The sequence below is a fragment of the Agelaius tricolor genome, unplaced genomic scaffold (assembly GCF_023055355.1).
Source record: "Agelaius tricolor isolate 1412-34295 unplaced genomic scaffold, bAgeTri1.0.p SCAF_12, whole genome shotgun sequence".
NCBI lineage: Eukaryota > Metazoa > Chordata > Aves > Passeriformes > Icteridae > Agelaius > Agelaius tricolor.
In genome coordinates this window covers 9,609,917-9,624,484 of record NW_027269272.1, presented here as the reverse complement: position 1 = coordinate 9,624,484, position 14,568 = coordinate 9,609,917, and the positions used below count along the sequence as shown (strand labels likewise).

Genomic DNA, 14,568 nt, shown 5'->3' with positions numbered 1-14,568 from the left:
TAATTGTCTAATACTAAGTGGTGGTAATATTCACAGTGATTCCCTGGTTTGTTGGTATTTAATCTTTTAGAGGCATAAGATTGCAGTTCTGCAGACAGAGATGTATATTACATGCAGGCACTCTAGTTTAAGGTCTCTTGGATCCAACAGCTGACCCTAAACCAGAATACCTTTTAATTTTCTTTTCCTATTGAAGCACTGCAGGCAAAGGATGCCACAAAGCTCACAGCCTTATGCTGAACATGCTGTCAGCTTTTGATTGAGGTTCATTGACTCATTCCCTGCATTTTCAGTCAAATCTGATCATCCTCTCCTATCTGATGGTTCACCATATTTTTAGAAATTTGTTTATCAAATAGCTGCTACCTCTACCCAATGGCTTATAGATGGACTTCTGCTGACCTGCTGCTCTTATCTGTGGAACCTATGCTCTATTTTCAAAACACCCTCATCTTTACAAGGGCTTTGGAGTTAATGTGCTGTGCAGCAAGCAAAACAGCCTTTTGTTCATCCAGCTTCTCTCAGTGTGCAAGTGTGTGGACAGTGAGTGCTGTCCCTACATCACCTGGGAAGGGGTAACCCTGGCAGCTGGAAGATTGCCATGTTAAAACCCAGCTGGTAGTATGAACAGAGAAAGGCAAAACCATGGTGCTTTGCTCTTCACTGTAATCAGGCCAGCAGCAGACTTGGTTTTATTTAGCAAGCTTGTCTGGATAATATTATAGGACTCAACAGAATGCGGCTACAAAATCCTTGCAATTTTATCAAGCACATTGGACTAACAATGGCAAGAGCCTTATATCCTTATATCCAGCAGTAGGTCCTGCCAAAGACACACATGGCTTAAACCTTCCTCCTTTCCCTAAAATGATCCCACATTTGAAGTCTTTCTCAGTATAGGCAGAACTCTTATCTCCAGATTACTCAACTATGCAACTCAATAGCTAGAGAATGCTTCTGAATTATGAATGAATGCTTTGTTTAAAATCCAGTAGCTTTTCTTTTTCTTTTTTTTTTTTTTTGGTGTAGAAACTTCTCTGACTTCGCTGCCCAGACTTTACCAGTGTGGAATGATTGTGGAATATCTTCACAGAAATCTGCATTGTAATCTTAATAGTGATTGTGAACATTAACTTTGTAATCCTCACTTGGAAGTGTGATGAACTATAGGTACAGCAATAAACTGGAACAGGAAGCAAGGAGCAGAAGAGATTAGGGTAGAGATTGAAAAACCTCTAGGGTTTTTACATGATTAGGCTAATGGTGAGGGATGTGCTGAGAGACCTGCTGGATGAGGGCTTTGCAAAGGCTGGGAGCAAGTGAGGAATATGAGGCTCCTATGCTTCTCCCTGGTCCCCCCAGGATCAGGGGAAGGCACCAGTCAGTGTATGGACAGCTGGCAGTGTACCTGTCACACACATGGGTGTATGGACAGCTGGCAGTGTACCTGTCACACACATGGGTGTATGGACAGCTGGCAGTGTACCTGTCACACACAGGGATGTATGGACAGCTGGCAGCGTACCTGTCACACACAGGGATGTATGGACAGCTGGCAGTGTACCTGTCACACACAGGGATGTATGGACAGCTGGCAGTGTACCTGTCACACACAGGGATGTATGGACAGCTGGCAGTGTACCTGTCACACACAGGGATGTATGGACAGCTGGCAGTGTACCTGTCACACACAGGGATGTATGGACAGCTGGCAGTGTACCTGTCACACACAGGGATGTATGGACAGCTGGCAGTGTACCTGTCACACACATGGGTGTATGGACAGCTGGCAGTGTACCTGTCACACACAGGGATGTATGGACAGCTGGCAGTGTACCTGTCACACACAGGGATGTATGGACAGCTGGCAGTGTACCTGTCACACACAGGGATGTATGGACAGCTGGCAGTGTACCTGTCACACACAGGGATACAGCTACAGCCACCCTTCCTGCAGACACCTGGGGCTGGTACTGGTACTGCTGAGAGCCCAGTCAGGATGCCTGGCGAGAGCAGGGCACTTCAGATGTCTTCAGCCATTAAACACATCTCCATCTACCCCCCCACCCCCCAGTGGGTTTGTAGGGGTTTTTTCCCATTCAGCAGGTGTCCTGTTGGAGAAGGATGTTGTACTCAAATTGATGTCTTGCATTCTTAAAGCCATTTTCATGCTCTGGGTGAATGGGATACTGTATTGCTAATATACACTATGGTCAGTTATTTTAACCTGCTAATAGTACTCTTTATATAAATGTGAATTGATACTTTTCTCCCAAGGCATTTAAAAGCTGGCTCTTGTGTATTTCAGTAATACTGTTTATGCTAGACAGGAAACAATCATAGGTCAAACCTTGTAAAGTTATGACTAGCTTCAAAGTGGGAATTTTTGAACAGTATAGATACTGTCCTTTACTTAATACAGTATCACTCACTGAGGTCTGTCTTTCATCATTACAGTTGTCTGAGTTTTATAATATCCCAATTTCTTCAATAAAACCAGTCAAGCTTCCTTTCCAAAGTAGGTTTCTTCTGCCCCTTATTGCCTCTTCTAGGAACCTGCTGTTTTGTAATCTGAAATAGTGCAATATCAGAGTTGTTAGTGATTATGATTACCATCTCAGTCTTCATATTTCTAGCTTTCTGCCACACTGATCCTGATTTCCCTACTACTGTTGTGGATGTCTTTATTCCCTTCACTGAGGTGTCTGATTTTGCTGGAGGAGGGGGTGGTGCCCTCTTGTCACCACTGCAAAGTGGTGATGCTCCTCCTGTTCCCCAAGGCAGGGGCAGAAAAGGAAGCAAAGCTGCTGTTTGCACAAGGTAAGGAGGATGGGTAGGAGAGGATGTGAAGGGTTTACCTAGGGAAGATGTGCCACAGGGAGGGGAGAGCTGCCTGGGAAAGAAACAGGAGAGAGGAGAGATCTTTCCCATGCTGAGCCTCCCCCAGACCTCACTGACACCGTGTCCAACCATCATGCCAGGGTTGGAGGTGTGCGACCAGGACTTGGATTTCTGGGATTTCTGGTGCCAGGCAGAGGAATGCTCTTCCCTGGCCTTGGCCCTGGTGTTAACCATGTTGCTTTGTTTACTCTAGATACACTTTATACTGCTGTTCAGTCGGCAGGGGAAGTTAAGGCTTCAGAAATGGTACACGACGCTACCTGATAAAGAGAAGAAAAAGATCATTCGAGAAATTATTCAGATTATTTTGTCTCGCAATCAAAAAACAAGTAGTTTTGTTGACTGGAAAGACCTCAAGCTTGTTTACAAAAGGTGTGAGTAATTTTGTAAGAACGTATAATCACTGTTCATATGAGTAACACATGCTAGAAGAGGAAAAACAAAGGCTCGCCTAAGGAAAAGCAGCAAACAACACTCGTAGAGCTGGGCTGAGTTAGGAGCCTGCCATTGGCAATCTGGGTACAACAAGGCAGTGTCCCTGGACACACCAGCAGGGTCATTGTGGGGTGCAAAATACTTGTACAGTCTGTCAAATGAGAAAAACACGAGTAATGTAATAGGTATTGGTGTTTAGAGGGATTAGACCTCACTGCCCCTTCAAATTCCACAGGGTAGCCTGGCTGAGATGTGTGTGCTGGATTTTATTAGCTGTGGAGATTGGAGGAATTGTTCCAAGGCACTTCCATAATTCTGTCAAATTTTGTTTTTGAAATATTTGTTGCTCTGGAAAGTGTTAATTCTCATTTCATTTTCCAAAGAAATCACTGATCCCCATTCCACAATGCCTAATGTTAACTGCCTGTTTGTTCTCCTACAGCTGTAGCAAGCAAATGTAGCCTTAATGTGTAGTACACTGGGTAAATTAATCATCTCCCATTTAGCAAAAACTGAGTTCCATACTGTGATGGGAAGCATATAAACATCTGATCAGAAGCTGTGACAAAGTGGCCTCCAGCCACAGTATCAGCAAGCTGAATAGATCTTGGGTTGGTTTAAACATAAAGTTTTGGTGCAAGCTAGCTACAAAGCTTCTTTGATCTAAGCAGCTTCATGCATTCTGGCCCTCTGTAAAACACTGTCATTTGACAGCCAGCAGATGACAAATGCTGAGATGTAACTTCTTTCACTTTTGCCTTATTTATATTTTTTAATTAGAAGGGGTGGCTTCTCCTACAGTCTAATTAACCCCACTCACTGCAGTGCTATTGCAGCAGGAGGAAGAGACCTGAAGGAACTACTTACTACTGATTTATTGCCTGTTTCAGTGTTACAGGTGTCCCACTTTACCAAGAGTGAAGTTGGTTCTTTTAACTAAAATAATAATTTGTTTAAATCGTCTGATCTATGAAAGTGTTCTCTGGGACACTATAAGAGTGACAGAAAATGTTTACTTTAGAGACTAGATAAGAACTAACCGTCATATGAATGACCTGTAAGAGATGAGCAGAGCACTGAGGTCCCAGCTGTTGACTGCCATGTGTTTGCCTGTGTTTCCCCAGGTATGCTAGTTTGTATTTCTGCTGTGCAATAGAAGACCAGGACAATGAGCTGCTGACACTAGAGGTCGTTCATCGATACGTGGAGCTCCTGGACAGATACTTTGGAAATGTAGGTTTCACTTTCTCCCATGAACTCGTTCCTGTCTGTCTGATAAACAAAATTATGTGGAGCTGATTTGCTTTGTGTTCCATCTACTGCACTTGCCCTGCAGGAGCTCTCAATCCAGATTGAAATTAATTATTAGAGTGTTTTTTAAAACAGTGCTGAAATGGTCATAAGATTGTTTTCTCATCCTTTTTCCACTCACCCAGAATTAATCTTGATGCTTTGTATGTGTCTTGGTATAGAATTTGAAGGGAAAACTTCAGGAAAAATTATTTTAAAAACTCAAAATAGGTTTGGTTTTGATTTGTTTTGTTTGTTTGAATTTTGTTTGATTTGTTTGGTTTAATTCTCTCTCCTGACATTTTCAGATGCACTGGTTTTGTTTGTCTCATAATACTGTGTAACAATTAAGGACATAGAGGCAAAAGATAAAATCAGTGTGTTTTTAAAGAAAAGACTTAGAGAAGGTCCAAACAAGTCTTTCAGTAAGTCTTTAGAGAATACAAGAGGCCCATCTTTTGTCTGAATATTTTTGAAATGATCCTTTCTACCTTAATTCATATCTTAGTTAAATCAGTGTGCCATGACATGTCTGTACTTCCTCAAAACTAAAAAGCAGTTGGTGGCTCCTGCTGGGCAGGGAATTTTCTTGCTCTGTGAAGCCAGGTAACCCATACCACAAGGGCTGTGTAGGGCCTGTGATAAGGTTAGTGGGCCAGGAAGTCAGCTTGTATTTCTGACAGCCAGCATGAAGTTAATAATAAGTGGAATATCTCTGCTCTAAGTCTGTATATGTGGAGAGAAGGTGTGCAGAAGCTTCAATATTACATTACATGCAGTTTGTTTCTTCACCCTGCTACCTGCACAGGGGTGCTTATGCTGAGGATATTTGATCATCACAACAGCTCTTGGCCTAGTAGTGCTTATAATACTGTCAAAGTGGTTTAAATGTGCCTCTCGCCTCTTGTTCTGGCAGGTGTGCGAGCTGGATATTATCTTCAATTTTGAAAAAGCTTATTTTATTCTTGATGAGTTTATAATTGGTGGAGAAGTACAAGAGACTTCAAAGAAGACTGCAGTGAAAGCCATAGAAGACTCTGACATGTTGCAGGAGGTAAGGCAGAGGAGGACAAAAGGCAAACACCTCATCTTCCTAATCTTCCTTATTTGACAGGAGATGAAAACACAGCTAAGCACTTCTGGTACTTAATTATCCAAGTGTGTCTTACATTCAGTTTCAACAGGTACAACAGTGCAGATACATAAGCTTTCAGTTCAACCCTTTTGGTATCATCTGGAGGGTCTTTATATAAAGCTGTTGCTCTCTTGCAGCTTAACTGCTAGAGTTTATTAAGAAATAGTTTAAGATGTATCTGAGATATTTCTCTAATATAAGAACATAATCTAAGGTTATATTTTATGTATGCATATGTAAATACAGAAAATCTCTTCTATTTCACTAATAGCATTGGAAACGTGACCTACTATTAACATTTAAAATTGGAAAGAGTATTTGCTGGCAAACTCTGCTTTCATTCAGAAGCACCTGTGTAGTTTTTCTGTAGGGCACAGATATGTAACCCTTATTCAGAGCCCTGCAGGAATTCTCTTGTAACTTGGAATGTAATGAGTAACATTGAGGCAGAAATGGCAAAACCAGTTGCATGTGATGGGTTTCATTCATTTTTTTACCTTGGTAGTGAAGGATCCATCACAATCCTCAAGGGAGCAGCACAGTGGTAGAACTGGCTTGGGCTGTGCTGTGGGAGTTGAGCAGGTTTCACCTGCTCTGCCCTGTGCACATGGAACTCAGCCAGTGTGTGCAAAGGCCACTGGCATGGTGAATGATGAGTTTGGCCACAGCTATGCTATGGCATGATTTATTTTAGATAATTTCCTGCAAAACTACAGCTGTCCTCAAAGAGGACAAAAGGATTTCTCTGAATATTACTGTACCATTCCATAATGAATCAGATGTTTCTTTTTTGTTTTGTTTTGTTGGGGGTTTTTTTGTTTGTTTTGTTTTGTTTTTTTTGTTTTTGTTTTCTAGACAGTGGAAGAATACATGAACAAGCCTGCATTTTAATGTTAAACTACCTGGAGAGAAAACTGCTGTATGCACCTCCAAAGTGCACTTCCTGAAATTCTTCCCAATGTGCCAGATCTTCAGAGAAATACCAAAAACCAATAACTGAAGGGGTTTGTTTGTATAATGGTGAAGATGAAGGTCAGCTAATGTAGCAAAGGGTTTAACAATTCTGTGCTTTGCATTACTCTGTACATGAGTTTCTCAGAGTTGTTATTGCCCCAGTCTAGTTTCTCCTCTTGTTGCTGGACTCAACTCTTGTTTTGTACCACGTCTTTTAGCTACGGGTTTTGTCATCACAAAATGCTCCTCTGACAGTACTTTGAAGAGGTATTTTTACTAGTTTTGTTCACTGCTGACTGTATGACTCTACTTTTGTACAAATGTCCATTATTTTGAATGTAATGGTTATTCTGCTGTAATAATAATTTTTTTCTAAAAGCCAAATTGTTGTGGGCCCTGATTTCACAAACTTGTGACAAGATTAACTGTTGAAGTATATGAGGAAATATGCATCTCTTTGGAGCAGCTCCTTTCTTTCACTGTCTTTCTTCTCTTTTCTGCTCTAGTCTGCTAATAGATTGCTCCAACTGCTCCTAGAGTGCACTCCATGCCTCCTTTTAATCTGGAAGACTGTTTGAAGGTAGGCTTCTCCTGAGTTTAATGAATCCTCTATATGCTGCTGCATGCAGATGGCCTGTTTCTGTCTTTCTCTTCATTTTCCTATCCCCTTCCTAGATCCCCTGGACCTCTCCAAAGGCTCCAGACTTTGAAATTGTGCAGCGTGAGTGCAGGAGAAAACCTGAAGAAAAAAAAATCAGCCTTTGGAAGATAATCTTTTATATCTTTTGGTATCCCAAACCTGTATTTCCCAGTAGAGTTTTCCAGTCTCAAATTCATGCACCTGTTGGGATAATCAGCTTTCTAGTAGTTGAAGATGCCCTGGTTTTTGAAGGTTGAGCAATTTAATCAGCTTTTTATAACTCTGCAAGCTGTGAAAAGGATAACATAGTAGAGAGGAGTCAGCTGGGCTGTGTGTTACAAGCCATTGCAGCAGAGTGTGTGTGGAGCCAGGTGTGCTAACTTGCCTTTCAGTGCAGTTCAGACTCTATAAACTGATTGAACTGGCTCCCTTAGAGAGATTGTCCTCCTTTAACAGAATCCAAAGCTCAGAGAAATTCTGTTTATCTGAACCCATAACTCTCAGCTAGATGTTTTGTTTCTGTCAAATAATGAAATTACTCTACACAAAAATTAGGGAAGTTATCAGACAAATATGCCAGAATGATGCAAGAATTGTTGCATTTCCCTTCAACATTCCCCTTGATTTCTGGGATGTACAGTCAATATTTTCTTTCAGAGGTCTTTCTAATCTTTAAATGTCCTGAATGCTTATTCTGATTTTGGTATTGCTCCTTCCTTCCTCATCAGTTTGTATATTCCTACAGAAGGGACACTGGGGTTTTTTGGAGAGTGGGGGCACTTTCACACAACACAACTTTGCTGGTTGTCAGCCCACTATTCTGCCTGTGCTTTCCTGTCTGTTAGTAAAACTGTGACAAACTGGTTCATAGCATCACGTTGCTCTTTTTTATAATTATTTTATCCATCTGTTTTCTCTGTATTGATGTCAAAAGCATACTTTCAGCCTGGAAAAGACAGTGAAAATTTCTGAAGGGCCTTTAATAGCTCTGAAGCCAATCGATTTAATAGTAAATTAATGAAATGGTATTATTTGTATATTATTTTCTCATGGTTTGAAATTAAGTTTTTTAAAGTACAGTGTTTAATTGATTAAGAAATCACTTCAGAATGTGCAAAGAGGCTCCTTCTGCTCTTTCCCTTTATAAATGACTTCTACTAACTGAAATCATCAGTAGTTTGATTTTACTCCCTTTTGGAGCCATGCTGTGATTCTCTGACTCTTAACAGCTGTCATGTTGGTTGAATTCTGAATTAGATCAAAATAGGAGTATCAAAAAGATTTCTTGGTACAAGAGCCTGTCTTTTCAGTCATTTTAAGAAGAGCTAGAAGGCTTCTTGCTCCATCATTTTCAAGTTGAAGAGAATTCCTGATGGAAGAAAATAATGGACTGGGTAGAGGTACTTATACCAGCCATCTCAGTGTAGCATCTGAAGTAAACAGCATTGCCAAACTGGTGTATCCAGTGGCAGCTTGAGAAGTGTGAAGGAGTAAGTCTGGTAAGTGTGAAGGAATTAGTGTGCTTTCCTTACCCTAGTGCAGAAATTCCTTGGAATATGGTGTGCCTGTTGTGCCAGCTGCCTCTGTGCTACAAACATGAATGGAAAGCATGTTAAGTACTCTAAAAGAACTGCTGAATTATGTTCATGCTTCAAGAAACTTCTACAGACTCCTGCTGCTTTTGTGTGTAGGAGAGCTCCACAAAGCAGGAGGTGAGCCTTACCTGATGTCACTTTGCCTGCATACTTAAAAGCAGGTGGGTTTGAAACATAAAACTTGTATTTAAACTTCTTAGAACCTTCAATGAGAAAGGGATCACTCAGATAAGTAATGTTGTAATGGAATTCAGTTCACCTCAAGTCTTTCTCCAAAGGGAAGAAGCCCAAATGAAGCCCAGTTGTCGGGTCACCTTTAGATTGCTGTCAGACTGCACGTGTTCCCATCTTTGTGAACTTCATTGCCCCTAACTGAACCCTACACAGATTGGTGCACTGCAGTGCCTAGCTCATCAGAAGATTTGTGTCTCCTGATGTCTTAGTTCCTTGATTTTTCTTGGAGCAGGAGGTGCATATGTCTTGTACGTATTCACTAATCTCTGAAGCATTGCCATTTATATTTGCTCTTGATGTTTCTCTTTCCAGCTTGCCTGACTATCCTAGGCAATGCTCAATGTCAAGTTTTCTGAGAAACTTTATGAAATTATTATCCAAAAAACTATTAGCAAGGTCCTTAAATATTCCTCACCTGATAATCTTTTGCCATTACCTAAACTCTCACCTTGCTGACAAGCTTCCAGCACACGTCCTAGTTTGCAAAATTGCATTTACTAAAATAACCATTAATCACAGTCATGGTGCTAGCCTAGATTCCCTTCCTTGCTCTCACCAGCTGCATGTAACAAAAAGCTGCTTGATTTTCATGTGAGCATCCCTGCCTGGAGGATTCTTAGTGTGATCTTGCTGCTCAGTGGTTGGGACAGAGCTGCTTCTCTGTCATGCAACTATTTGCAGCACATAAGTTCAGAGACACCTCTGAACATATCCTGGCAGAAGAGACAAACATTAGACTGGGATAAAAATAAATGTAATAGTGTCCAAAGTAAAAGAAATGTGACAAATCATGTTGAGTGAGAGGCAAGAGCAGCAGGATTGCACAGGATTCATGAATTTTTATAATTTTTGTTTCTTTTTTCATTGTAAATTTCTGAGTGTTCATTAAAAGGTGTCAGTTCCTTAAAATAATTTAAGAAAACTGACATTTAGGTTGCCTCCTATCAGATTTGTTTAACCAAAAGCCTCTGAATGTCTTCAATACCTTCTCCAACTGCTCCTGCAACCCACCTGTGCTTTCAGAAATCCCAGTGGGAAACTCAAGGTAAAGTTCAGGTGTGATTCTGCATCTGAATTTTCCTTGGACAGAATAATGTATTTACAAAAGAGTGAATTTTTTTTCCCTTTATTTCACAGCCCTTTCAATAGAAAACATATTTTTTTATCCTCTGCTTAGGAGGGGTAAGTGCTGCATTGGAGTAATGGAGCATGCAGAATGCATATGTGAGGTGTTGGGTGGGGCAGGCTTCTAAGGGGAGATCAGAGTGTGAGTGGGGCTTTCAAAGATAGAGCTGTTCAGTCCACAGTCCCCTCAAAATAACAAGGCAGCTCCCAGAGAGAGGGCTCTCATCCCTGCCTGTCCCTGACGCTCTGCTCCCCTGGAAGTGCGTGTGAAGGAATTTATTTCTGTCAGCACAGCTCTTGTGAGGGGGAGTTGCTCTCACCCTGCCTGAGATGACTAAACCCAAAGGTCTCAGTTCTGCAGCTGATCTGTATGGGGGGGTTTTCATTGCCTTTATCCAGTGTCTTTATGAGCGTATGAGGAGTCTGCATCATCCTCCTGCATCACTGGATTTAGAGGGCTGGCAGAGCTCTGAGCTCAGACCAGGTAGCAGTGTCCTTCTGGGGGAGCTGACAGCATTCCTGTTCAATTCAGTAGTGTGTGTGTTCCTAGGCAGGATCACAGTACAAAGGAAATAGAGCTGTTGATTTAAATGTCTGTTAGCATATTTCAGGGATCTTTTTTCATGAGGGTGGCTGGGCTGGGTTACAGTATATGAGTGAAAGCTTTGTGTTTGTAGCAGAAATAACAGGCTGTGCTGCAGGAGAGTTAATGTTTGCTGTCATGGAAACCTGTTGCCTTGGAACATGATTAATGACACAGGCTAAGGGAAAGGGAGAAGCTATTGAAATTAGTGTTCAGCAAACCCTAAGCAAGACCAGCAGCATACAATACTATGAATTTTAGTTATTTCAGATTCTGTTGTCTAGTTCACTTAACCTTGTCTTCTAATTTACTTATTCAACAGCTCTTATAACCACGCTTTTGTGCAAAGTTAATCCTCTGGCTGACTAGAAAGAAATAGCATGTTACTTGCACTCCCAGTACACTACAAAATTTGTTCAACTTTTGTGGAAAGCACACACTGAAGGCAAACTTGAGGCTGGTCTGGAATGCCAGGGGACAGTAGCAGTTTAGCTGAGGACTTTTGCCTTTTGACTGTAGTGGCAGGTTTCAAAGAGTCCAGGAGTATGAGGTAGGGAACATTTCTGTGCACTAAGCCATTTGGAGAAATCTGGTTACTCCTGTGTACTGGTGTGGTAAGATTGCTATTCTGTAATGCTGAAAGGAAACATTGAGGGAAACATAGAAAAGATGTTTTGAAGTTGGTGATACCCTTCTGCCATCTCCTCTTAGAATTCCCACTGAGACTTCTTTCTTCTGGAGTTCCTTCCAAACCCAGTTTCTATCATTACACACCAGATTCTGCCATGGGGAATAGAATGTTCTTCTCCTGCAGAAGTGAATTTGTGTGTCTGCTGTAAAAACAGCGCTGAATGTAGAATCTCTAGTTTACACAGGGTGACAAATTCATTAGAACTTGCTGTGAATTTCAGCTGCCCTCTGGACCAGGATCTTGCATGAATAAATTACCAGCAGCTCTAAGTCTCCCTGCCTTGTGGAGATCACAATTCAGGGCCCTCCTCCAAGCTCACAGTGAGGGGTCAGCCTTAGCTGGGCTGAGCCAACAATGACAAGTCACAGGGGAGCATCTTCACAGAAGTTTCAGGTGAAAGAACATTTTTATTTCTCCAGAGGGCTTAGGGTGGGGTTCTAGGTGAATATTACACTGGATAACAGCTCTGAAGGCACAATCTGACAATGTAGCAAGAAGGAAATATTCTGAGAAAATGCACAAGGAGCTGGCTGGGTTTGGAAACTAACAGCTACACTGGGGTGAAGGAGGGCTTTTTCTGGTGTCTGCTGTCAAGGACAAGGTGGTCCTTGCTTGTTCTCAGAGGGAAAACTGGCTTGGATAATGAGTTCTTGCTTGGCAAAGGCTGACACAGGGTTATGCTGGCAATGACAAGAATGTTCTGCTGGCAAAAAGGTACCACAGAGAGCAATGAAATAGCATAAGTTATTTTAAAATACAGTAGTAAAGCATTGATTCATTCTGCTTGGGTTAATACAGAAGAAACATCAACATTTAGCACGACAGCTCTGTCTGAATGATGATGAAAAAAATTAATTGTCAAAAAGGCTATGTCCCAATGTATATTCTAATATTTATGTTTAAGTCTGGCACAAGAGTGTAAAGCCTAAGAAATCTTGTTCATCCTTCAGGCAGGATCAGCTGCTCTTAAATTCTGAGTGATGTTTTTGTAACTTCTTCAAATCAGCCTGTGGTGGACATTTCAGAACATTCCTGAAGCATCTGCCCTTAAACTAAACTCCCCTTCTGAGATGAAATGCTTTTCTTTACAGCTCCTTTACTGCAACATAAGCTCAGTACAGCTTGTGATACCATGCAGAGATAAAGAAAAGGCTCCATTCCATTTCCCTGCAGCTGCCCTTTAAGGGCTCTCTGTTCTGCTGTCCAGCTCCCAGGTAATGCTCAGGAGCAGGGGAGCACAGGGCTGGCTGTGCATTCAGAATGGGCTCTTGGGTGGTGTTAACCTCCATCCTCTTGAACTGCATTCAGTGGTGGTGATGAGTAGCTGGTCAGAAAATGTAATTAGCAACTAAACCAATTAAGAGCGGGAGCATCATTCCTTTCTCCTGTTTTCTCACACTTTAACTGCTCAAAACAGCTGAGCATGAGGTCTGGATTCAGCAAATACTTTCTACCCTGTTACAAACATGGTAGAAATTTCAGACTGCTTTAAAGGGGAACCTGTGTTTTTGAGTTTAATTTACCCTGGCTGGCTCAGCACTGAGGAAACAGCTGTTTCTTTCCAGGTGTAGGAAAAGGGGATTTCTTTTCACTGCTATCACTGAAGTCATGTTTTAGGATAAAATTAATGAGAAATAAAGCTTGTTAAAATTCTGCAGGTTCTGGCTGTGGGTGTGAGGTTCCCACATGTAATTTTCCAGCTGGGAAGCAGCAGAAGATCTCACCCCTAAAAGGCAGAGCTTTTCTGGATGGCAGGAAACTTAAAACATGAAATGGGGTATGGTTGGAAGGCAGACAGTGAAAGAAGAAATGTCAGAAGGGATATTTCTGGCTGTCTGGCTCCTCCTGTGGGGTGCTGGGGCACAGCTGCAGCCTGGTGCCTGTGGAAAGGAGGGCTAAGAGCACCCATGGACAGCTGGTTTCTGACAGTGGTGGCCAGGTTAGTCCTGTTCAGGAGGTAAGTGCCCTAACAGTGTCCCAAGATGTGTTGGCTTGGAGAGGAAATGGGAAATGAAATCCTTTGGGACAGCAGAAGGACTTGAGGAGCTGGAGCGAGACACAAGGGTTTGCTGTTGGTTGGCTTGTCCTGCCATGCATTAACAGGCAGAGAAGCCTGTGTGTCATGTGCAAAGAAAGTTGTCATAATAGCCATCTTGGAGCATCCAAAAATCTGGGACTCTAAATATCTGCAATTACTTTGGTAAAAGGAAAAACTAACAGAAAAGCAAATGGATTCTTAGAGAGAGAGAACCTCCATTTGCCTTCTGTTCCTTAATGAAAACATAAAATTTGTTTATTCTTGTACTGATGGTTGTTGAGGGGTTTCTGCCATTTCTTCTGGTAATGACTTAGTGTAGCTGCTGAGGGCTGTGTGTGTGAGGCCAAGCAGTAACACTGTGGCACAAGTCAAGAGGAGTGAAAATGCTTCCTGTTCCCCTTCTGCTCCAAGGTGATCCCAGCCAGGAGCAGGAGGGAGGTCCCCAGGTCTCTGGCACTCAGCTTCCCCTTGGCACAGGCTGGGGAAGCAGGAAATCTCTTAGCCAGGGAGGGCAGCCAAGAGCTTCAAGAGGTGCCCAGCGGCAGCTGGTGGGAGCAGAGGCAGACGGCCCTGCTGCCAGCATCCCTGCAGGGGCAGGGCAAGGAGGGGCTTTTGCAAGGGGGAGGATTGGGCAGGAGGCCTTCAGGTGCAGTCTCCATGCCATTTTGGTGGTGTCATCCACAGCTTTCCCTCATCCTGCTCTCTTTCTGCATCACTGCTGCCCCCATTCTCTTTACCAACCTTATTTTTTGTAAACTTTCCTTGTATTGTCTAACCCGGTTCCTTCCTTTCCTTTTCCTGATGTCTAGTGTTGCATAAATTCTCCTTTACCTCCTGTCTCTTCCTCTCTACTCATTTTGAACTGATTTTCCACAGAGGGAAGGCAAGGCTCTGTGTCTGCAGGGACAGCAGAGCAGCGGAGCCTGGGACCCGTGTTCTGCTCACCC

General features: G+C 42.3%; 1 protein-coding gene across 1 annotated transcript; it reads left to right on the top strand.

Moving 5' to 3' along the window:
• Positions 1–273: 273 nt before the first annotated feature.
• AP1S3 (adaptor related protein complex 1 subunit sigma 3) lies at positions 274–7,099 on the top strand. Its single transcript, XM_071437493.1, has 5 exons — positions 274–543; positions 3,095–3,273; positions 4,461–4,569; positions 5,543–5,680; positions 6,617–7,099. Exons 1-5 carry the CDS (start codon positions 376–378, stop codon positions 6,650–6,652), a joined length of 630 nt encoding a protein of 209 aa, XP_071293594.1. The 5' UTR covers positions 274–375; the 3' UTR covers positions 6,653–7,099.
• The last annotated feature ends 7,469 nt before the right edge of the window (positions 7,100–14,568 follow it).

Bases quoted from the DNA above. Each gene is read 5' to 3' on its own strand.
- AP1S3 (XM_071437493.1), top strand. From the start codon at position 376: ATGGCTTATAGATGGACTTCTGCTGACCTGCTGCTCTTATCTGTGGAA. The intron at 3,274-4,460 runs GTGTGAGTAATT...GTGTTTCCCCAG, and splicing joins CTCAAGCTTGTTTACAAAAG to GTATGCTAGTTTGTATTTCT. The intron at 5,681-6,616 runs GTAAGGCAGAGG...TTTGTTTTCTAG, and splicing joins ACTCTGACATGTTGCAGGAG to ACAGTGGAAGAATACATGAA.